This window comes from Mustela erminea, chromosome 16 (assembly GCF_009829155.1).
Source record: "Mustela erminea isolate mMusErm1 chromosome 16, mMusErm1.Pri, whole genome shotgun sequence".
Lineage (NCBI taxonomy): Eukaryota > Metazoa > Chordata > Mammalia > Carnivora > Mustelidae > Mustela > Mustela erminea.
Window position 1 is genome coordinate 25,609,737 of NC_045629.1, and position 26,378 is coordinate 25,636,114.

A 26,378-nucleotide genomic window follows, 5' to 3' on the forward strand; every position below is an offset into this window, starting at 1 on the left:
CAAACAAACAAAATATCTTCAAAAATTACTGGAATAGGGATGGATGTTTGCTTCCTTCTTTGAAATGCATCCGCCCCAAAAAGACAGATGAATGGAGATGCTGAAATATAGAGATATGTGATGAAGCAAGTATAGTAGTCAGAATGCAGGTGATTTGCAAGAAGCATGTTTAATTTTTCAATGTAACACTTTCCTGAACTGACATGTTACTTCTATTAACAGATACTCCTTTTATCTTTGTATACAATGAAGTTTAACTTTTCCTAAGAGAAAAAAGAGGATTGAACAATTTTCACATCCATCTATGGCAAATGTCAAAAGAATGTAGAAAATACAACTAGTATGGTTTGGTCAGTCATTTGAATATCAAAGTCTGTTACCCTTTGGAACAATATGAAAATGCAGTGACAATTCTGCCACCCTTTATTAAAAAGTCTCTGACATGGCTCAGAGCAAAGCATCTTTTAAAAATGATCTAGAATAACAATAAACTGTAAGCCACTTATACTTTAATTAGAAATATAAAGATTACTGAGAAATAATATTATCTTAAATTTGAATGGAAAGCTTTGTCAACAAAAAACATTTTGAATTTTGTAGATGGCTGATTTATATGCATGCAGAAGGCAAAGCAACATTTTTCCAATTGTGTTGCACCAAAAAAAAAAAAAATGGAAATAAACCACAAGATACTGTAGGACCCTCCAGAATCATGTATAATAAGAACACTTTATTATAATCTGAGTACCTTTACCATATAATCAGATTAAAAACCTAAGCTGTGCTCATATTCCTAAACCAATGTACTTTATTGATGAAAAGAAGAGATTGCACTCTTATTTTCTGGTTATGATTTTTTATTGGCAATTGAAACAATAAATCTACATTGTATGACATTCTGGGATGATTTGGTATGACGCAAAATACCAGGCAAGGAAGCTGATCTGATAGAAGTGTTTTGGTCTCTTTAGATCATTTAAGTGCGAAATATATTACTATATATAAAATTCGATGATATACAGGGGAGTGTGCTTATGGTATTCAGTAATTTACAGATACTAAATTAACTATGCTACTTAATATAAAACCACATAATAGACCCCAGAAGGATTTCTTCATTTGGCTGCATGGAACAATGTGCTTTTTCCTCTCGGTTAGATAAATACTTAGCATCACAGGTCAATAAAGCAAAAGTCTGTCATTTAACTGGAATTGAGAATTTTTTAATGGTTATTGGATATAAGAGACGGTCAAAGTGTGAAGTTTAAGTCTTATTTACATTTTTCTTCCGATGAGTTATTTTAAAAAACACATTTTCAGTTACTTTACCAACTGATTTCTTTCCTTATCTAATGTCTTCTTTATTTTCTTATTTAGTGTCATATTATAGTTTCTCAGCTGTCAAATAAAATGTCAATAAAAATTCATACTTTTTTCATTACTTAATTTAGCCACATTTAAAGACTGGGTCTTTTAAATAAATCATAAACTATCAGGGGGATTAATTCCTGAAACTCAACATATATGTGTATAGTTAACAAATTCCTTGGTTTATCTAATGAAAATGTGATTGTAAAATAATGATGATTAAAATATCTCAGAAATTATGTATATAAGTGAGTACTGTCTTATTAATATTCATCTGGGAAAGCAACAATTAATATAGTTGTGGAATTCCATGTTGGAACTGTCTTTCACAAGCCTGTGTGAATGTGTCTTCTCTCTCTCTCTCTCTCTCTCTCTCACACACACACACACACACACACACGAAGTTGCCTTCTTTTATGACCACAATTTCAGACACAATATTCCTTAGCTGACATCTCCGAATGACCTGTAGTTACTCCTAAGAATCAAAGCCACCATAAAAAGTGATAAAGTTGCTACCGAAAGAATGTTTGGAAAATTCTGAAGACATTTCTGAAAGTGGAAACTCAAACATATCACTAAAATAAACATACATTGCCTCCCAAGATGCTAACATGGCCACTTTGGAGGAACCAATACTTAGATGTATACACTCTGGAATGTGTGTGTGTCTGTGATTAACTGCCACATTTGAAGGAAGTATGCCAGAATGGAAAGAACTTTGTCGGCATCAAAAATCCTGGGCTTGAGTTTCAGCTCTGCCATTTGTAAGCTGTGCAAGTCTGGTAAGTCCTTTCACTTTTTTGGGTTTCAATTTCTTCATCTTTAAAAGAAGAGTTGACCTATTTCCAATAGAAATATAATGGGGGCCACATATATAACTTTTATAGCCCATTTAAAAGTAAAGAGAAACAGATGGAATTAATTTTAATAATGTGTTTTTATTTAACCCAATATATGCCAGTTATTATCATTTCAATCTTTAATCATAAAAATCATTAATGAGATCTTACACTTTGGCAGCAGTAATTAAGTCTTTGAAATCCATGTGTGTTTTGTACCTACAGCATATATCCAGTTTGGCCCAGCCACCTCTCAAATGCTCAAGAGCTTCGTGTGGCTAATGGTTAACATACTGGTGGACAGCACAGATCCAGACAGCAGTTCTTTCAGTTTTAAAAACCCTATTATTACTCTGTTGTCAAAATTAATATATTAATAGAATCCATACGAAATTCAGCCAAGGATATGAAAATTATAGGTTAAATACTTCCATAGGAGCTTGACTTTTATCAGCAAAGATTCATTAATTTCCTATCTTATCTAGCATTTATAAGCTGTGGATGATTTTTCCTAACATTGAATAATCATTAAGAAGTAAAGAACTGGCAACAATCTTCTGAATTCAACCCCAGAGAGTAGATTAACTAATCTATTAAAGTGGTTTATGTCTGTTAAATAATTGCCAAGTACCCATTTCATATTATATGATGCAGATTTGGCCTACATCTAAAGCTTAGGTCTTTAATCCTAAGAAACCTAAGACTATTTTCAAATGAATAAACATTCAAAGTTAATCCTGCAGTGACAAAGCCTATTTAATTTCTGCTTTGTTTGCTTTTGCCTAAATGAAATGAAAGGTCTAAATGCTATGAAATAGTTTTTGTATTAGTGTACCATACCGCAAGCACATCAGTGTTCAATAATAGATATCATTATCAATTCTTGGCAGCTTATTATTGGGAATGACCATGCTCATTAAAACAGGTGATGATAGATTCTAACGGAGAAAAATGGACAAACTGTTAGCTGTGTTGTATACCTTAAAATTTAAAGACTGGAGTAGAACCTACTTGCATCACAGGACAACACCTCAATTATCAATTAAACTTGCAACAGACCCTTACAAGTTACTTATCTCCAGGTACAATTGTACATCATCTCAAATAGCTTTTGAGTTTGTTATAGTAGACTTTACAAAAATTATATGAAGGTAGAGCTACCCTATGACCTGGCAATTGCATTACTGGGTATTTACCCCAAAGATATAGATGTAGTGAAAAAAAGGGTCACATGCACCCCCATGTTGATAGCAGCAATGTCCACAATAGCCAAAATGTGGAAAGAGCTGAGATGCTCTTCAACAGACGAATATCCGGATAAAGAAGATATGGTCCATGTATACAACGGAGTATCATGTCTCCATTAGAAAGGATGAATACCCAACATTTGCATTAACATGGATGCAAATGGAGGAGACTATGCTAAGTGAACTAAGTCAAACAGGAAAAAGTCAATTATCACATGGTTTCACTTATTTGTGGAACATAAGGAATAGCATTATTCTTCTAATGTTTAGGAAAAGGGAAAAACGAAGGGAGAGAAATCAGACAGGGAGACAAACCATGAGAGACTGTGGACTCTGAGAAACAAACTGAGGGTTTCTCTTGCCTGGTGATGAGTATTGAGGAGGGCATGTGTTGCATGGAGCACTGGGTGTTATACACAAACAATGAATCATGGAACACTACATCAAAAACTAGTGATGTACTGTATGGTGACTAACATAATAAAAATAGTAATAATAAAAAATTATATGAAGGTACTCTGACATTACTATAATCTTTAGAACCTTCCTTTTCCTCTTAAATTTATAAGAGTAACAGCACACCCAAGTGTTTTTGTATCATTGTAAGTCACTGTATAATAGAAAACTTATTTTAAAAAGGACTTAATAAAACACCTCAAATGCTTTGTCAAAATGCAAGAGGTGTTTCTGAAAACCTCTGAAATGTATTTCAACATGATATATAGTGAAAGCTGATATTAATTCATATGTATAGGGGGCAACAGAACAACATATTTGATCCCTTAATAACTAGCATAAAATATGTTGTGTTTGTAAATTTGTCTATAAGATAAAATCATGTTATTTGAGGTCAACTTTCTACATGATTTGTATTATTTAAGGAGCATTCAGCAGAGCCAGCACAGTACACAATACTGTCTCATTTCTGAAGAAAAAGGTAAATATTTATCACAGAAACCAGTGAAAAGAGTATTAAAGGTAAATTCAGGGAAACTCTTAATGTTATGTGGCCCATTCCTACTGTACTGCCTGGCACTTTGGAGTTGTTCAATATTTGTTGCATGAATGGCCATAAAAGTTATACACTGTACAATATATATGTGTGTAAACACTATGGTCTGCATTCATTCTATAAATAAATAAACAAATACACACACACAACACATATACTACATAGGTACATGTTTTCTTTTCTTTTTTGAAGATTTTATTTATTTATTTGTCAGAGAGAGAGAGAGAAAGAGAGAGAAGGCACACTCAGGTGAAGCTGCAGGCAGAGGGAGAAGCAGACTCCCTGCTCAACAAGGAGCCCGATGCAGGACTCGATCCCAGGACTCCAGGATCATGACTCTGGGCGGAAAGCAGACGCTCAACCGATTGAGCCACCCAGGCGTACACATGTTTTTTGTTTGTTTGTTTTTCTGTTTGTTTAACTAGAGGAATCTGTTAGTAAGAAATTTAAATTTGATTTTGAAGTCTGAATCTTAGTTCTCCATTTGGGTGACACTGAGACTCAAATCTTGGGATCCCTGGTTGGCTCTGTCAGTGGAGTGTGTGGCTCTTAATCTTGGGGTTATGGCTTCAAGCCCTACATTGGGTATAGAGATTAGTTAAAAATAAAATCTTAAAAGGAAAATAAATAAATAAAATAAAATCTTTTAAAAAAATTCAAATCTTTTTCCTGCTTTCATTCATTATGCACTGCATTCATTCACCGAGTTATTTATGTAACCAGCAATATGAAAGGTATGGGACTGATATAAAAAGAATAAATGTTTCATGAAAACAAACAGACCAATAATTATGAAAACAAAGGAATTGCTATTTGGGGGGGTTAAGAAATTTGCCCAAGGTAACCCAGGCTGTTGAGTACAAAAACCAGGTGTCAAATCTCAACCTATATGTCTTCCAACTATCCCAGGAAACATAAGCCTAGAGCTGGTTAGGGGGTGTGATGGTTAATTTTATGTGTCAGCTTGGTTAGACTGTGGTGCCAAGCTTCTTGGTCAAATACCAGCTCAGATGTTGTTATAAAGGTATTCTGTAAATTTAATTAATATTTATACATCAACTGACTTTAAGTTAAGGAAAATATCCTTAATAATATTGGTGGATCTTACCCAATCAGCTGAAGACCTTAGGAACAAAATTGTGTTTTCCAGAGAAGGAATTCTGCCTCAAGACCATAACATAGAAATCCTGCTTGAATTTCCATACTACCAGTTGCCCTACAGATTTCAGACTAAAGATTACCAAAACTCTGATTATGTTTCCAGCTTGCTGACTAGCACTACAGATTTTGGGACATCTCAGCCCTCACAACTGTGAGCCAATTATTTAAAATTATTTAAAAATTCTCTCTATATACAAATATATCCTATTGTTTATTCTATTGGTTTTGTTTCTCTAGAGAAACTTCACTGACACAGGGAGTCATAGGAAATGGAAATTGGGAAGGCATCAAAATGTGAACAATAATGCAATTCATGGATGTGGATAGGACACAAAAGAAAGCAAGGTAGCAAGGATAAAACTTAGGTACAAGAGTATGTAAGGGCCCTGCAGAAGACAAGAAGTCAAAAGGAAAAGATTAAATCAAGCCAAAAGAGGGTTTCACAAAGGAGGGAAGCAATATTGCAGAAAGGCCAACTAGGATGAGGGATGAGTTTAGGTCCTGGTATTTGACAATTAGTAGGACACTGGTGACCATGGCCAGTGCAACTGTAGTGGTGACTGGGATAAAATTCATACTAAATTCCTTTGCATTATCTACCAATAAATAAGAAGTAACTGGAAAAAGCTTGGCAATTGAGAAAAGGAAGAAAATAATAACTCAAAAAAGAAGATATAATAGAGGGGAAAGACTTTAGAATGAGAGGGATATTTCTAAGTTGGGGGAGAGAAGACACTGGAGAAGAAGATAAAGGAAGATGGCAACTGTTGGGAAACCAAGTCCCAGAAGAAGTAGAATATCCCAGAAGATGGACTCTAGACCACAGAGGTAGGGGTAACTCTAATCAGAAGTGTAAGACTTCTCAGTGAAAGGCAAGCAGTGTTTAGGTAAGGGACAAGTGGTTTTATGGATTGCTCTGAAGCTGGGGCTCCATGTCTTATTTCATTTATCCTTTATTTTCTCAGGGAATTTAGAGGTGACGTTATGGCTAAGAGTCATTACTAAATAATATATATGTGTCTGGTTCTATAAGGGATTAAAAAAAGCATGAGACCCATTCTCTGCCAGTCTACCTGTCCAGCTAATATGGCTTACTATATTTTTAGTCACTAAACAAACAAAAAGTTTTAACCATTGCTAGTACTGGGTTATGGAGTATATTGTGGGAAACTTTTAGCCAAAGATTCTAATCTCTGCCAGTTATTAGTAAAAAATATTATTGGTCCTCTGCCTTTTATCATTTGTGTAACTTTTTTTAATAGAGCTTGAAAACAAGATTTCTAATACATACTTTAGTTATAATTCCAATTATAAAAATAACTACACAATCTTAGCGGTCACAAGAAGAGACCACTATTATAAGAACATGATAAAATAGCACAGTATATTTTAATCTTACTATGTTCAAATGTTTAGAAGACTTTAGCTTGAGACTAGTGATGTGATCAACACTTCTTTTATTATTTTCTTAGCTGCGAATATAAAGTGATTACACAAGTAGTCTGTAACATTTTTTTCCTTAAAATATAAAGAAATCTGCATAATTTTCTCACTTTTTACTAAACTAGGAGATGGGTAGTTGGAAGCTAAAATCTTTAGGGTCTCCAGTGATGCATTAACTAAACCAAAAGGACAACTTTACTCATTTCAAAATGTTTTATTATAACAGCAATCTTCGAAGGCAAACACAAAAGATTCTACTATGCTTAGATTTTAAAACATAAATAACCAATTTAATGCATCACTAATGATGCACAATAGATGTCTTCTTGTAGTACCAATTCAAATAAGAGACTGATGTAATCTGCCAGATACTTCAAAGTAACTAATTTGGTAATAAGAAAACACTCCTTTTGTGCAAACTTTCCTACTAAAAAAAACTGCGGAAACCTTCCCAGTTGGATATTTACTAAATAAAACTGTTGAACTCTCATTAAAATGTTATTTAATAAAAACAGAACTAAGTACTTTAGGTCTTAGAAATTTATCTTGAATAACATTATGCTTTTAAATGGAAATACAGCCTACACACAGAAAATAGATATTAATGGCAAAGTATGACCTATTTTTAGTATTGTGTATTTATATTCAATGTATTTATATTCAATGTCTTAAAACTTTTAAATATCGATTGCATATGTTGCTATTATGTTGTACACTCCATATACACACACTCCAGATGCCTTATCTATGAAAGAAGTAAACTAGTACATTTTACTTCTCTATAAATCTTCCCCAGCAAGTATAAGTAAAACATTTCCCTGAGTCTAAACTTCTAAAGGTAAAGGCTTAGGTCAGTTTCCTGAACAAATTCTATTATAATGTCTAACATATTTTTCCAGGGGGAGAACCTTAGACTCCTTTCTGCCTTTGTTTTCCTTTACCTATCATGGAATCCACAATTCCAGCCTAAATGGGAAAAAATACATATATCTATATCCCAACAAGTATTTCCAAAAGCATGTTAAAGAAGATTATTGTTCTCTGACCATGGCCATTTGCAATTTGTCTTTTGGCTCACAAATGTTAAGCAAAATATAAATGTAAATAAGACGTTCTCAGTTATCTGTTTTTCCTTCTCCTGGAGCCGCTAATCCTGGGAGAGTACCAATTATTCCACAAAGGAACAAGAAAGAAGGGGTTTCCATTCCCATAGCCACTGTGAGGTGGGATGGGGGCAGCGTCCAGAAGTGGCACACGAGAGAGGATTCTTAGGGGATTCAAAGGTATTCAAAAGACCTGATTACCTAATTTGTGAAAAACATTTTGTCAAAATTGGAAATTTTTTTACGGCTAATCATTCAATGGCAGAATACCCTCACTGCCTGATATTTTTAGGATATAAAAATTAAAAGAAATAAACAAACTGATCTGAGCCTGTGATAATGAGTTTCTACTATCAGTAGAGGCAGTATTAAATCGTTAATGCCACAGAATTTTAGAACTAAAAAAAAAGATACTTCTCAAATTAACTTGCTGAATTATTTCTTGCTGAATGTAATTGCTGTATATACCTTATACTGGTACATTAGTCATAGCTATTTTGTGTACGTACAAATTTTCATGGCTTCTCACGATTGGATGGAATCCAGATTCTTTGTCTTGCCTTCCAAGACACCTCACAGCCTGATCTCTCTCTCTCCTTCTAGTCCTCATTCCTACTGCTATCTAAGGACCAGTGCTGGACTTCAGCAGAGAGTTCTGTCCACTGAATAAGGCTCTCCCCTCCCTCTTCGGTGCCTGAGCTCTTGCTGGCCCGCGTGTCAGACCAAATGCCTTTTACTAAATGCTTTTTTCTCTATTGCCCAGAGGGAAATCTGGCTCACCCTTTACCTTGTACAGAGAAGGCCACCTCCTGCATAAAATTTTCTTAACCAAAAACCTCCCTGCCTTGCCCTCAAAAGTCCTTAAACATTTCGCTTCTGCTTCTCATAGGCCACTGATCTTTCATTTGCATTATAGATTTTCTTCTAAGCACGAGATCACTTTCTAAGGGGAGCATTCATTTTCTACACACATCTTCATATCCATTTGCTCATATATTGTCACACTGCCTTGTATGCAGCAGACGTTCAATAAAGGTTTATTGGATGAATTAAGTTTTATGGAATCATAATCTTTTATTCTGGATTTATTCTTATTCGAGCAGTCACCGTGGAAACCAGTGGCAAAAACTGTTACTGCCTGGAATTTCGTCTCAAAAGCAAACAATAGAAAAGATTAATCTCTCAATTATAAATTCAATTGGAGGTGAGACTAGAGATCAGCGTCGTTCATAAGATGAGAGTGTAGAAGCCAGGGACTGCGCAATAGGCCCTGAATGATTGGTTTCCTTATAACTGTGAAAAAGATACACTGCATAGGAAAAAGTGTCCATGGGAGACATCATTTGGCATAAAACAAAAATGAATGTCTGGTACGCTGAAGTGCTTTATAATGAAGTTGTGCTTAATATATTCTTTACTACCCTATTTAAGTGGTCAAATTTTAAAACCTCCAAATCAATGAGGCTTAAAGTCATAGCGAGGCTCATTTCCTGAGATGATACATGATTCTCTGCTCAAGAGTTCTATCATCGACATAAATTGAGAAGACTATAATGGAAGAATTAATAAAATAGGGTTTCCTTTCAGGGAACTGACCTAAAGGGTGAATCACAATTTGAAAGTTACTCATCTAGAACAACAACAAAACACCCAAGCATCTTGCTTCTGGTTTCAAAAGCAACAGTACTTCTTTTCTTCCTTTCTTCCTTTCCTTTTTTTTCTTTCTTTCTTTCTTTTTTTGGCACATGGAAATACTGAATAAATATTGGTTGAACAGATGAATAAATGACTGGCCGCTCTTCCAGTAGACTATTAAAAAAGAACACTTGGACAAGGGATGCACTGTGAATATCTGAGTGTGTACTTGAGGGGAAGAAACTAAAAGTGTGCCCCTTGGCAGGGATTTTGAGCACTGTCCCCCCCTAACTTTATACTGTTTCTGCTTCTAAAGGACAAGAGCTGCAGGGAAACTCCATGACTATCTGATGGCTCTGGCCTGGGCTTACAGACCTTAGGGAGGAAGTCTGTTTCTTTTAGAATTAAAGCAGTAGTCTGCTACTTCTCCAAAGATATCTGGAGGCAAAAGGACAAAATAAAACCCATACAAAAAAGAAGGAAAAAATACTCCTAGAGAAGGAAAAACAGTACTAATGTTAATACTAAAAAATAAAAGTGAATTAATATTTAGTGACCTGAATAAAGCAAATCTTTAAATAGCATACTTTGAACAGGCTATTTTGTCTCAGTCTATTTTGAAGTGTATTCCAATGCGCAAGAAATTAATGAGACCTCCAGAAGCCTTTTATATTCATGCTAGCCCAGAGGGGAAAGCATGGGCAGTGACTGGTATGAGTTTAAAGAGGACTTCTGATAACTTTCTATCAGCTCCTACCAGATACGGCAGCTTACTTAAAACAGAGTTGATAAAATTTAGTTCACGGTTCCTCAACAGTATTTCCCAAGAAATTCTGAGACAAAATTGTGAGTGACCACAGTAATCTTCTCTTTAGAAGAGAAGAAATATTGTATACAAATATTTTTGTATTTTATATTGTGCCCCCGAACATGAGTGTTTGCTACCAAAAATCAACACAAGGTCTATCTTCACCTCTATCTTCCTCTATTTCATGGGAAAGTTTAGGTATTACACAAACTATACATTTCAAATTATAGAGTGTTGGAGTTTTTCAAAATGACAATCTTAAGGTCACTTAGGAAGAAGTGACAAAGGACGGTGGAAAGTCCTGCTGTTTCCTCTCTCTCCAGCAGCTTACTTTTGCCACCTAGTGGGGGGAGGCAGTTTCACAGTGAGGTTGGTGTTTTGTCTAAGACCTAAGAGCAGAGGTCAGCCTATTAAAAAATAATTAAACATTTCTTTCATAGCAGGAGAATCAGATTTTTTTTTTAATAACCTCAAGTAATTTTTCCAAACTGGCCTGTTCCATATCTATGGGTTTTCTTTTTAAGCAGTTAGTTTTCACTACAATGACTAACCTAGATAACTGAAGGGAAGATAAATCCTTTTTGTAGCTATTTATAATTTATAACACCAGGAAAAAAAAAACAAAACTTTTCTTGGTTTCCAGTGGTTCGGCATCCCCTTACCTTGTAGTATTTCCTAAGGTGTATGCTTTGGTTCATTCCTGTATTTTATGCTTATATGGGGTCCAAATCTATACTTTCATCCCTCATTTCTCATTGTGACTCTGACCTCAAATCTTTAGTGATCTATTGAGTATCATCACCTCTGGAACTGACATTTAATATGTCAAAAGCCTAAGTCATGATCCTCGAAAAGAAATAAGGAATGGGTTTCCTTTTGAGCCACTGTGGCTGGGCTAATCAGAGCTGGAGTGCACGCTAGGGTTAAAAACAGCAGAGATTTTTTTTAAGTATGTAAAAATTAATGAAACAAGTTAAGCAAAGGAAACAATCAGAAGTCAGGATCAGTTTACTGGGCTGGGCAGGAGAAAGCATGACGACCAAGAGTTAGGGCGGGGCAATAATAATGAACAGGAATTGAGGTCAGGAACATAGGAAATTTGAGGCAGGTCACAAAGCTGAAGCTAAAAAAATTGGAAATAAGAGGCAAACCGAGGTGGAGAAAAGTATCATAGCTCAAGTCCTCAGGCTTGAGGTCCATGCAGGGATGAAGAGGGCTGAGGACCAGCAGAGAAGTGCAATTCTTGGGCCTGGAAATGCATGGTGATGCCTGGTTTTCCGCTCTAGCTCTGTCAAAATAGGAGGAAACAAAACACGACAAAACCTGGTCCTCACAGAGTCTGTTGGAAAGTTTCTTGAGATGCTGGATGCACATGAAAGACTCCTTACCAAAACTGCCATGATCACAAATGGCCTTATAATCCTCTTGGTCTCTGAGGCGTTGAAGCTTTCAAGTGTGTCTTTTTTTAAACACCTTTACTGAGGTATAATTTATATACCATACAGTAAGCCTACTGTGAGTGATTTTAGCAAATTTAGAAAGTTGTACAAACATCATCACAATCTAGTCAGAACATTTCTGTCACTGCAAAAATTTCCCTGTGCTCATTTGTAGTCATCCCTCGCTCCCATTCCCAAACCAAGGTAACCACTGATCTGTTTTCTGTGATAGTCTATAGATTATTTGCCTTTTCTGAAAATTTCATATAAATGGGGTAGTACAATATGTGGCCTCTTGTGACTGGTGTCTTTCATATAGCATGTTTTTGAGGTTCTTGGTTGTACAGTATATCAGTTCATTCCTTTTTACTGCTAAATAGTATTCCATTGTGAATCTATCACACTGTTTTTATCCATTCACCAGTTAGGGGGCATTCAGATTATTTCCAGTTTTGGGCTCTTAAGAATAATGCTGTTATGAATATTCACATACAATTTTTTCTGTAAACATGTTAATTTTTCTTGGTAGATCTAAAAGTAGAATTGCTGCATCATGTGGTAAATTTATTTAATTTAAGAAATTGCCAGATTATTTTCCGAAGTGGCCGTACAGTTTTACATCCGCACCAGCATACCATGAAGGTTTCAGTTTTGCCACATATCCTTGTCAACATTTGTTACTGTCTGCCTGTTTTAGTATAACCATCGTGGTGGGTGTGAAGTTGTATCTGATTGTGGTTTTACTTTGCATTTCCCTTAGCCAATCACACATTTTCTTTGATGAACTGTCTGTTCATACCATTTATCCATTTTAATTGAGTGCCTTCTTTTTATTGTGTTCATAAGAACTCTTCATATATTTGTAGGCACAAGTAATTTAACAGATACATGATTCGTAAATAGTTTCCTTTAGCTGGTGGCTTCTCTGATTTGAGATAGAGTGAGAGAGAGCACAAGCAGTGGGGAGGGACAGAGAGAGAGGGAGAAGCAGGTTCCCCACTGAACAGGAAGCCCAATGCAGGGCTCGATAGGCGAACCCTTGGATCATGACCTGGGCTAAAGGCAGATAGATGCTCAACCGATTGAGCCACCCAGGCGCTCCTTCTTCCATTTTTCTGAATGGTGTCTTTTGAAGCATGAAAGTTTTAAGTTTAGATAAAATCCAATTTGCCAATTTCTTCTTTTGTGGATTATGCTTTTGGTGTTGAATCTAAAACTTTGCCTAATCCAAGGTCATGAAAATTTCTACGATTTTTCCAGAAGTTTTACATCTTTAGGTTTTACAGTTAAGTCTTTCATGATTTTAATTTTTATATATGGTTGAAGTGAGACTCTAAATTTGTGTTTTTTCATATGGATATTTAATTTTCCCAGTACCATCTCTTGACAAAACAATCCATTCCCACTTAATTTCCTCAGCACTTTTGTGGAAAATAGACTGAACTTAAATATAAACGTTCATTTCTGGACTATTCCATTTGAATCTGTTCCATTGATCTACATGTTGATCCCTATGTCACTAACTCGAATAATGTTGTCTTATAGTAAAAAATTTGAAATTCAGTAGTATAAGTCTTCCAATTTTGTTCTTCCTCTTCAAAATTGTTTTAGATATTCTAGGCTTTTTGCATTTCCACTATATTTAGATTCAGCTTGTTAATTTCTAAACCAAACCAAACCAAAAAAAAGCCTGCTGAGATTTTGACAGAAATTGCATTGACCATATAGGTCAATTTGGGGGAAAGTGGCAAATTAACAATAACGGGTCTTCTACTCTATGAATGTTAAATGTCTCTCATATATTTAAATCTTTAGTTTCTCTCAGCAATGTTCTGTAGCTTTCAAGGTAAAGATCTTAGTACCTCTTTGGTTAAATTGATTCTTAAATATTTTATTGTTTTCAATGCTATTTTGAGGAAATAGTCTTAAGTTTATTTTTGGAATATGTGTTTCTAGTATCTTTGTATCTAGTACACAATTGATTTTTTAATATTAATTTGTCTTCTATAACTTTGTGAACTTATTTTTAAGTTCTAACAGATATTTGGGTATATGTGTGTATGTGTGGATTTCTTAGGATTTTCTAAATACAGGATCATGTCGTCTACAAATAAAGACAGTTTTGTTTCTTCCATTCCAAGCTGCATGCCTTTTGTTCCTTTTTTTCCCCCTTCTTTTTTCTTTTGCCCTTGCTACAATCTTTAGAATAATGTTGAGTAGAAGAATTAAGAGCAGGCATCCTTGCTTTGTTTCCAAACTAGGGGGCAAGGCATTCAATATTTTACCATTAAGATGACATTAGATGTAGATTTTTCAGATGTCCTTTATCAAATTAAGAAAACACCTAAGAGTTCTATTCCTAAATTGTTCAGTTTTTAATCAGGAATGGGCATTGGATTTTGTTAAATGCTTTTTCTGTGTCTGAGATTATTGTGTTTTTTCTCCTTTATTAATCTGATGTATACATTATGTGATTTTCAGATGTTAAGTCAACCTAGATAATGGTGTTTAATGCTTGATGTTGTCCCACAGTTTCTGAGGTTCTGTTCAATTTTTTCTTTCTTTTTTCTCTGTTTTTCAGACTGGATAATTTCTTTTGGGCCATCTTAAAGTTCGTGGATTCTTTCTTCTGCTATCTCTAATCTGTTGTTGAAAACTCTAATGAATTTTTCATTTCAGTAATTATTTCTAGAATTTCTACTTAATCTTCTAAATAATTTTTATCTCCTCAATGAGAGTCTCTATTTCTTGAATTATTGTCATTATGTTTTTCTTTAGTTCTTAAATGTGGCTCCTTACATTACCTGGAAGATATTTATTATAGCTGCTTTGAAGTTTTTGTCTGCTAAGTCCAATATCTGGGCCCACATTTTTTTTCCACTCAGTATTGGTAAACCTTTCCTTTCTGTTTATATCTTATAATTTGTTGTTGTTGTTGTTCTTAGAAACTGGAGTTTAAGATACCATAGTGTAATAACTCTGGATTTTGATGTTCCTCTCTCAGAGTTGTTGCTGTTCTTCTGCTATGAATTTGCCTAGATTAAATCTGTGGAATTGATTTCCCCATGGCACGTGGCTCTTTTGTCTCTCTCTGACTTCCTGGGAGTCATGCTTGTGTCTGTATAGCTTAGTCAATTACTGATTAGTAATTGTGCTCAAACACAAGAAGCCAATAAAGCTTTTATGTTGCCAATGGAGCTGTGTCTGGGTTGGGGAGCTCATTCAAAGCTCAAGCAGTTCTCAAGTCTGCCTTGGCTTTTACTTTCTGCCAGACCCTTTTGCATCTCCTCTGCATACGTGCAGAATTCCATGAGCAACAAGGTGATGTATATATCTATCTTGGGCCCTCTCCGGTCTCTCATGCAGATGTAAAAAGCCTATTGATCAGCCAGGAAAACATTCTGGCTTCTCAGGGCTCCTTTCACGGTATCATTTCCCAAATCTCCTTGGTAAATTTCTGGCTAGCCTGTTGGTTTGTTGTTGACCCCAACCAAGACTGTAACCTCAGGTTTACTAAGCTACTAGCTAGCATTTCCTATTTGTTTGCCACCAAGATGTCTACTGTTATTCACAATGCCTGTGGGCATTGGGTGGGCATAGGGTTTTTCACATTGCACTTAAAACTAAGTGAGGCCATTCCTCCAATGAAACTGCTAGTTTTCATTGCTTTCCTCATCATTCTAGAAACTACTATGTTGACTGAGCCTGAAGGTGGGGCATGGCAGCAGCTCCAGACAGGAACACCACAGAATCCTACTTTTCTTACCTGAAGTCCACTAGTTTTTCCATGAATAAATGCTTTTCAATTTGTTGAGTGCTTTTGGTCAATTTCCAGAGTGCTAAAATTGCCCTTTTTGATACTTTTGTCTAGTCTCACTGTTGCTTTTGGAAAACAATTGTCTAGCTCTCATTCTGCCATATTGGTAGTGTGCCTTTAAAGCTATTTTTAATCCCTCTGTTTCCTCCTGTCATACTCAGCTGGTCCCCAAGTTCTGCTGATTCTTTTCATGCAGTGTGTCTCTGGGAGAGAGGCTGTTTTTCTTGCCATTTTTAGAGACACACCCATCAAGATAACCAGTACCCATTCATTCCTGAATTACTATGACAGAAGCTTTCGTCCCCACCATAGTCAATCTGCATCTGGCCACTACATTGATCTTACAGACACCAGATAATCATATCCGTTGTTACTGACTGAAGAATGGTTCTTTGCTGCAAAAACATAAAATTCATGCTGCTTAACCTGTCAAAATGTACTCAACTGCTTTGATCTTATGCAACATCATTTATTCCTGGAGTTCCTGCCAAGTTGAGTTTTTCTTTCCCCACATATTCCTTTGCCAATTTCCATGTTTCTAATTTTTTCATGTTGTTCCCCTATGTGGACAGCCCTTGCAATTTGTCTTTCAATTTTGGGTTCATCAACTCCTAGAAGAAGCTGATTGAGGTGAACTCTTCTACTCTCAATCATTTCTGTATTCCACAGCTTTTCAATATTCATACACAAATACAGATTTTGTAAACACTTCTGACATTAATCATGTCAGCTTGCAATCAGTCCTCAATTGTTTCTATATGTGTTTTTTCTCCAATTTTTTTCCTTTTACATGGATTTTATTTTTAAAAGCATTTTAGAGTCACAGTAAAATTGAACAGAAAGTACAGAGAGATCCCATAGAGCCCATCTCCAAATTTAGATTATACTCAATTTGAGGGCCTTCGCAGTTTACAAAATTGGAAATACTTCTTACTGTTTACTACAGTGATGAACATGCTTAGTATATGATTGCTGAATTAATAAAATGCTTCTTCTTTTCCTAGGGAAATTTTTAAAAATCTTAAGAAAAATGATCACTTTAGGATGTCTCTATGCCTCCCCCCCAAAGAACTTAACTCTTACATATAACTCCGAAAGAAGAAGTGATATTTAACATTTCTAACAGTTGTGTGGCATGAACACCAAATGAAATCAGACAACAAAATAGTCCTGAAAACTCCTGTTGTCCCAAGAAATGATCCTTTCTAATATTCCTAGATCATGAAGCAGTTCTACAGGTCCTAGACATGAGACCATGATGGTAGGGGGTGGAATATGGGGCAGTACCTATTTGTCAAGTAGTATGAAAGTATTTAAACCATTAATGTATGTATGCACAACTATATCAGAGGACACAAACTGAATATCAGTCCCACCAATAAGTCATTGATATTCTCTGGATTTAATAATGACTGCAGAATAAAATATCGACAAAATGGACTTCTGTCAATCATAAGCACTTTTCGTTTTGGAGAGCAACATGAGAACAATGAGTCTCTGTAATGCAAGATGCAGAGAAGGACACATAACAGTCAGAAGCCAGTGTCAAGGGTTAGTTAGGCAGTACACGACCAAACAGAACAAAAGTACTAGTAGGCCAAGACCAACCAAGAGACCAGACAGGAGCTAAATCGCCAGGAGTCAGAGTTCAAGGTTCAGCCAAAAAGATAGTAAGGATCTGCTAGGTAAGGAGACCAGCAAACAGTAGCCTAAAAGCAGAAATATCTGTAATATGGAAACTACAGCCAAGCAAATCTGTCCAAGAGCTGATCTCTTGTGTTTTCTTCTACAGCAAGAACCGATGTGAAGGCATGACCTCTCTCTCTGCAAAAGAGGTTAGTGAACCAAGCCAGAAGCGTACTGGCATATTAGTCTTTCAGAGTGAGAAATTTAAGCCTGGGTCTTGGTAGAATGGTGCCACTTCTTGCTAAAGGTACCAGGTTTGCTGGTAGCACACCACTGGATTGCTTAGCAAGGATAACAGACATTTTTTATCACTAATTGGCCCTTACTAATTTCAGATATGTTAAATATTTGGGGGCTTAAAACTATCTTCAGGGGCACCTGGGTGGCCCAGTGGGTTACAGCCTCTGCCTTCGGCTCAGGTCATGATCCCGGGGTCCTGGGACAGAGCCCCATATCGGGCTCTCTGCTCAGCAGGGAGCTGGCTTCCCCCCTCCCTTTCTGTCTGCTGCTCTCCCTGCTTGTGATCTCTGTCTATCAAATAAATAAATAAAATCTTTTAAAAAAAAAAACTATCTTCAAATTCTTTCACCAGTGGATGCATAAAGAAGCAAATTAACTAAAGGCTATTTTAAAAATATGTGATCTGAAAAGGCATTAGCTGCCAACTTAGAAACAAAGGGAGCGGGCCAAATAATTATTAGCAATGAAAGAATAAAACTGAATATTTTGAAAAATAACTAGTTTGTCTAAAAAAGAATTTTGGAAATGGGGAGAGGCATGACTTAATTGAAGGTGTGTTACTAAGAGAGAGAAGGTTTCTGTTTTTCAGCTTTAAATAGTATAATAAATCAGACACAACACTATAATTTGAGTTTACAAGGAAGGTAATACTCTTTAGGTAGTAAAAGTGACCTCCAGTGGGCAATAATGCTCTCAAATCTGTGGCCTAGGGACCTATATTCCATTGATCGTCACTTTAAAAAAGTCTATATATGCAACAGTTTTCCACTATAACTTTCACATCCATTTACTCAATTATATACATATGGTATTTATTGTTTAAATAATGTATCTGGTTATGATTCATTAGTATGAACTGTTACAGAAAGGTTTGTGGGATATTTCCTCCCCAATGATCTTCAAATTGACTTCAATATATTGATCAATAGACCAGTAGAAATATTAAATTCCTACTTAAATAATGTAAAATTAGAAAACTGAATTAAAAATTAAGGAACTACTGACATGGAGTATGTATGTAGGTCCCAAACTGAACAGAAGTTATTAGGGAGAAAAATCTAGAAAACATTTTGGTTTTGTACTTAAATTTGTTGAGATCATGAACATGAAATTATCTTCAAGTAGTAATCTCTTCTGAAACACTGAGCTACAGGTAAGTTGGGATACGGGTCAAATAACCACCCTAAAAATCATTTTAGTGTAGTTGAGAAAAGTCGGGTTTTTGAAACTTGGAATTTCACACGTTCCGTTGATTAAAATAGCTGTTATTCATCACTTCAGGAGAAAGTGGGAGAAAGAAAGCAGTAAGTTAAGTTCCTGGGTTTTGACTATAGTCCAAAATTATTTTATAGGTCAAGTTAATAAGTCACTTGTGTGCACAATATCACTGGATATATGCAACCTCTTAGAAATGTGGTCATGCTATACTAAGCATAAATGAAATCATGAGTCAGTTATAAAATATATAATATTTGGTCTTCCCACTACCTTCCCCTATAACTCACTGTTGGTTCTAGAAACTGCTTACACATCTGAAATGAAAGAAGTGAAAGAGCACTACAGAAACAAGAGAATATTCCCCACTTAAAAAAAAAAAAAAAAAGTCCAGCTATGATTTCTAAATGGGATTTCAAAAGGAGAAAAAAGTAACCTTTGCTACAGACAAACTTTCTTCCAGTGCTCTGTTGAATGTTTATGTAGAAAGCCTTATTATTCCTTTAGTGAATAAAATTGATCTCCATTGTAGAGTAAATAAATCCAAAATTCACAATCAAGGCGAATTGTGCTATAATATGGGAAGCATTTCCAGAAAACTGACTTTCTAAAAGAGAATGAACTCTGAGTGGCCATGTATAAAACAACCATTTGATACAAATTCAGAAGGTGAATGCCTAATGTTTCTTTCTTCTACTCCAGGAATTAGACCAACAGATTTTTTTTCTGTAAAGGGGCAGACGGTAAGCCTTTCAGGCTTTGCAGGCAATAAGGTCTCTTTCATAACGACCATCTCCCATGCTGTGGAGTGAAAGTGGCCACAGATAATTCCTGAATGAATGGGCATGACTATGTTCCAGTCAAACTTATTTATAGGCACTAAAATTGAATTCCATGTAATTCTCACATGTTATGATATTATTACTCTTCTTTTGATCTTTTTTCCATCATTTTAAAATCTGAAACCCGTTCTTAATTCAGATGGTAGGCTCGACTTGGCCTGCAGGCCATAGTTTGCTGACTCCTATTCTAGTCCATCAATGATTAACTAACTATTGGGAGAAGTTGTTCCTAGTGACTTCCTTCTGAAATGTTTTCTTTGAAGATATAACTGAATTCATAACTATGTATTGTCATACATGTTAACTAAACTTACTGTGGCACTCATTTCCCATAAAATGTTGTATACTTAAAACTAATACAATGTTATATGTCAATTATATCTCAATTAAAGAAAAACTAAAAACAAAAACAAAACACTCTGTGAACTACTGGGCTAATTACTGAAGTATAAAATGTAAAGAAATAAAGATATGAGTAAATTCCTTAACTATAATATATATTTGTGTAAAATGAGAATTTCATATAACAAAGTTAAAAGTCAGAAGAAGAAATTTTAGTCATATAATCATGAGATATGTTTCAAGTAGAGGAGATATTTTGAAATAACTCAATATGAAAAAACATCAGTAAATATGAAAGCAATTTCTCAAAACAAACATTAAAGTTCATATGCCTTTCTAATATCTCTCTTAGCACCTATTTCATAAAAAGTAAATGGAAATCAAGTTACGTTTTGAATTCCAGCAGCTGCAGGACCTTGCAGAAGCTGCCAATGGCAGTGATCATACCCCTTCTGTTGAAACCCACCGCCCCACACACACAAACTGCACTCAGCTGTGGCTTGCTATGGGTGGCAAGTGTAACAGCTGAAGTTCAAAACCCATATTGAATCTATGTAAAACAAAGAATGCCACAACCCTATTATAGATACCCTAGGATGATGATGACATGGGGTCTGTTATTATCCAATGCCACCTATATGCCCTTATTATATTAATACAAAACTTTATTTGTCTTAGGTTCAAACCTATGAAGTTCAAACCTCTTTAGGTTCTGAGGACTGCAGTCCCCAAGGACATTTTTCAGTGAATATTGACTTGTATATTACACTATGGGATCCTAGAATCAGGAGGCAGTCCCTTAAATTTGAAGACCCCGAGAAGGTTTTAAGTGTATACGTGATAGGTTAGACAAGTTAGAGGATACAAACAAAAATTCATGGAAATATATGATGGATTCTTAATGACAGTTATATATATCCAGAGTATGTAAATATTCGGAGGTCAACATATGCAACTTCCAGAACGCTTTCACAAATAATGTCCTTATAAGGCCATCACAAGAGAAAGCATACTCAGTCAAAGATTGTATTTCTCTCACTGATTCTACCAAATCCAAGTTATTCTCATTTTCTTCAAAATTCAATTCAATTCCAATCTATTAACATGAATTGAGTGTCTTTTATGTGCCAGAGCACAGGCATGGAGAATATTTTTTTTTATTTATTTATTTGACAGACAGAGATCACAAGTAGGCAGAGAAGCAGGCAGAGAGAGAGAGGAGGAAGCAGGCTCCCTGCTGAGCAGAGAGCCTGATGTGGGACTCGATCCCGGGACCCCGAGATCATGACCTGAGCCAAAGGCAGCGGCTTAACCCACTGAGCCACACAGGCGCCCCAGGCATGGAGAATATTAAGGTGAATGAGACACTGCCCTGTACCTCACAGAGGTCACTGCCTAATGAGTAGATCAATACTAAAAACAATGGGAAGACAGTTTGATAAGTTAAATAGTGGAATAATGTAGAAAGTAGGTTTGGGGAAGACCTGTTGACTGGAGTGACTGCTTGGTTGGATCTGACAGACACAACAGTTAAAGTTCCTCTTATGAGAAAGGACAGAATGGCCCAAACAGAGGGAAGATGTAGAAACAAAGATACAGATGCAAGCAAGCATGAGATATGGAAACTCAAAAGTGCCAGAATATGAAGTGTGGGTATAAGTTAGGTACAGGGCAAATGGTGAAGGAAGAGAAAGGAGACAAAGGTAGGGACAAAATCAAAATGCCCACAGACCTGCACTGTGCCAAACACATTTGGCTATTGAGCACCTGAAGTGTGGCTCATCCAAAATGAGATATATGAAGAAAGATTAAAAATCTCAATAATTTTAGAAGTTGATTATATGTTGAAGTGATACACTAGATATACTGGGTTAAATTACATATATTATATTATATATATTACATATATATATATCTCCAATATACCAAAAATATATATTTAAAATATATATTTAATATATAGTAAATATATTTAATGTAAATTTTAAGATTTTATTTATTTATTTGAGAGAGAGAATGAGAGAGAGCATGAGAGAGGGAGCATCAGAGGGAGAAGCAGACTCCTCACTTAGCAGGCAGCCCGATGCAGGACTTGACCCAAGCCAAAGACAGTCGCTCAACCAACTGAGCCACCCAGATGCCCATTTCTAAATAAAATATATTAATATAAAGTTTACCTGGTTTTTTTTTTAAGTTTTTTAATGGGTTTAGTAGAAAATTTAAAATTGTATTTATGGCATCTAATTCCTCATTTAAACTTATGGTGATCTTGAGGCATTTGGGTGGTTCAGCTGGTTAGGCAGCAGACTCTTGATTTTGGCTTCATCATGATCTTGATTCTGGACATGATCTCAGTGTCCTGGGATCGAGCCCCAGGTCATCAGACTCTGCGCTCACTAGGGAGTCTGCTTCAGGCTTCTTTCTTTCCCTCTGTCCCTCTGTCCCTCCTCCTACTTGTTCGCTCTCTCTCTCAAATACATGTCTTAAAAAACAAACATTGCCAATTTGAATACCTTTTCTTTTTGTTGTCTGATTGCTGTTGCTAGGACTTCTAGTACCATGTTGAACAAGAGTGGTGAGAGTAAGCATCCTTGTTGTGTTCCTGATCTCAGTGGGAAGGCTGTCAGTTTTCCCCACTGAGGATGACATTCGCTGTGGGTTTTTCATAGATAGATTTTATGAAGTTGAGGAATTTTTCTTCTATCCCTATACTTTGAAGCGTTTTAATCAGGAACAGATGCTGTATCTTGTCAAATGCTTTTTCTGCATCAATGGAGAGGACCATCTGGTTCTTCTCTCTCATCTCTGATTGATTTGTTCTATCACGTTGATTTGCGAATGTTGAACCACCTTGTATCCTATGGATAAATCCCACCTGGTCATGGTGGATAATCTTTTCAATGTACTATTGGATTAAGAATCTTGGCATCCATACTCATCAGGGATATTGGTCTGAAATTCTTCTTTTTGGTGGATTCTTCGCCTGGTTTGGGGATCAGGGTAATGCTGGCTTCATAAAAAGAGTCTGGTTTCCTTCTGTTTCTATTTTTTTGAAACAGCTTTAGGAGAATAGGTATTATTTCTTCTTTGAATGTTTGGCAGAATTCTCCAGGGAAACCATCAGGTCCTGGGCTCTTGTTTTTTTGGGAGGTTTTTGATCACTGCCTCAATCTCGTTACTAGATATTGGTCTATTCAGGTTGTCAATTTCTCCCTGTTTCAGTTTTGGAGGTTTATAGGTTATCTAGGAATGCATCCGTTTCATCCAGGTTGCTTAACTTATTGACATATAACTGTTGATAATAATTTCTGATGATTGCTTCTATTTCCTTAGTGTTAGTCATGATCTCTCCCTTTTCATTCATAATTTTATTAATTTGGGTCTTCTCTCTTTTCTTTTGGATTAGTTTGGCCAATGATTTATTGATCTTTTTGATTCTTTCAAAAAACCAGCTTCTAGTTTTGTTGATGTGTTCTACTGTATCTCTAGTTTCTATCTATTGATCTTCTATTAATCTCTGCTCTAATTTGGATTATTTCCCTTCTTGTGTGTGGGGCCTGCTTAACTGGTTGTTGATTCTCTGGTTCTTTAAGGTGTAAAGAGAGCTGTGTATTAGACCAGTGGAACAGAGTAGAGAGTCCAGATATGGACCCTCAACTCTATGGTCGAATAATCTTCAACAAAGCAGGAAAAAATATACAGTAGAAAAAAAGATAGTCTCTCCAGTAAATGGTGCTGGGAAAATTGGACAGCTACATGTAGAACAATGAAACTCAACCATTCTCTCATATCATACACAAAGATAAACTCAAAATGGATAAAAGACCTCAACGTAAGGCAGAAATCTATCAAAATACTACAGGAGAACATAGGCAGCTATCTCTTCAACATTAGCCACAGCAACTTCTTTCAAGATATGTCTCCAAAGGCAAAGGAAACAAAAGCAAAAATGAACTTTTGGGACTTCGTCAAGATCAAAAGCTTCTGCACAGCAAAGGAAACAGTCAACAAAACAAAGAGGCAAACCACGGAATAGGAGAACATATTCGTAAATGACACCACAGACAAAGGGCTGATATCTAAGATCCACAAAGAACTTCTCAAACTCAACACACGCAAAACAGATAATCACATCAAAAAATGGGCAGAAGACATGAACAGACACATCTCCAAAGAAGACATACAAATGGCTAACAGACACATGAAAAAATGTTCATCATGTTCATGATGATGATCATCATCCTTTCAACTTCTATCAGGGAGATTCAAATCAAAACCACATTGAGATACCACCTTACACTAGTTAGAATGGCCAAAATTAACAAGACAGTAAACAACAAGTACTGGAAAGGATTTGGAGAAAGGGGAACCCTCTTACACTGTTGGTGGGAATGCAAGTTGGTGCCACTTTGGAAAAAGTGTGGAGATTCCTTAAGAACTTAAAAATAGAGCTATCCAATGACCCTGCAATTGCACTACTGGGTATTTACCCCAAAGATACAGATGTAGTGAAAAGAGGGACTATCTGTACCCTAATGTTCATGGCAGTGATGACCACTGTTGCCAAACCATGAAAGAAACAAGATGCCCTTCAACGGATGAATGGATAAAGAAGATATGGTCCATATATACAATGGAATATTATGCCTCCATCAGAAAGGATGAATACCCAACTTTTGTATCAACATAGACGGGACTGGAGGAGAGTATACTGAGTGAAATAAGTCAAGCAGAGAGAGTCAATTATCATATGGTTTCACTTCCTTGTGGAGCTAAGGAATAACACGGAGGACATTGGGAGATGGAGAGGAGAAGCGAGTTGGGGGAATTCAGAGGAGACGACGAATCATGAGAGACTGTGGACTCTGAGAAACAGAGGGTTTTGGAGGGAAGGAGGGTCGGGGGTTGGGTGAGCCTGGTGGTAGGTATTATGGAGGGCACATATTGCATAGAGCACTGGGTGTGGTGCCTAAGCAGTGTATGCTGGAACACTGAAAAGAAATAAAATAAAATAAAATGAAGAACAAACAAATAAACAATAAACTCATAGTGATCTTGGGGGCACCTGGCTGGATCAGTCAGTACAGTATGTGACTCCTGAGCTTGGGGTTATGAGTTCAAGCCCCACACTGGGTGATTACTTAAAAAATAAAATCTTTAAAAAATAAAAATAAACCCATAATGATCTCATTTCTCTTGCCAGTGACTAGTTTAGAGATGGGGTTGTGAATGACCCAATCCAAGCCCGTGCCATGAAGGAAAGACAGCTGAAGGAGTTCCTGATATAGATGTCTTTGCCCCTAAAAGGAGACCAGTATGAACAGTTCTCTCATTTTCTTTTAAATGTGGCTACACTCCCAGTGACACAGAGAATGACTGTGACCATCTTTCCATGAGCCAGAGGATGAAGCAGAGCTAAGAAATGGAATAAACTGAGTCCTTACTGACATCACTGAGCTACTTTATCAACCAACCCTGGGGTTCACTCTTCCTCTGAACTTCCTGTTATGGGAGATAACAAGTTTCCTTATTGTTTAAGCCAGTATGAGTCAGGTTTTCTGTTACTCGTAGCCAAAAGGATCCTAGCTGATACACTTCATTAGGCTACAATTACCTCAAGGGAAAGGGACAATATGCACTATCATTTAAGACTATTTAGTACCACAAAAGTTCTGTATATAGTCTATAATGAATCCATGTATTATTATTGTGATAGTATATATTTAATATGTGTGAAGGCCTTTACTTTCTCCATTTTAAATTATTGTATCACTGTAAGACATTATGGAATAATTACTAAGGGAAAGAGATTTTTAATTAGAACAAAAAAACTAGGAGCAGAATTTAACTAATTAAAAGTAGAACAGAAATAACCTTTAGATTTGTAACTTGTTACACTTCAAGGCTGTCCTTTCACTGAGAGGTCCGCCTTGAATTCCAGTCAAAGCAATTTGCTAATGTGCACATAAACTCTTACAGGTAATGTAGCACATGAAGCAAATATACAAATACTATAGTTATACCTCATAGAATTATGAGAATTAAGCAAAATAATGGATATAGATCCTAGCACAGTATCTAGTACACAGTAAACACATTTAATATAAATTTGGTTCCTGTTTTCTGTTGAAGAGTTTTTCATTTCATAAATTCTAAGTACTGTGCTAAGTATGCACCA

The 26,378-nt window shown here is 36.0% G+C and overlaps 1 protein-coding gene across 10 annotated transcripts in view; it reads right to left on the minus strand.

Moving 5' to 3' along the window:
• The window catches only part of STAU2 (staufen double-stranded RNA binding protein 2), a 327,264-nt gene that overhangs the window by 77,605 nt on the left and 223,281 nt on the right, over nucleotides 1-26,378 (minus strand). The window contains exon 14 of one of the 10 annotated variants that reach the window (XM_032316753.1): nucleotides 4,885-5,045. The exons of 8 other annotated variants lie outside the window; for them this stretch is intronic. In XM_032316753.1, coding sequence (XP_032172644.1) covers nucleotides 5,031-5,045 — 15 coding nt within the window. In that variant the 3' untranslated portion in view covers nucleotides 4,885-5,030. Of the gene's footprint in view, nucleotides 1-4,884; nucleotides 5,046-26,378 lie in introns of those variants that run through there. One more of the 10 variants, XM_032316755.1, reaches the window with a different exon arrangement.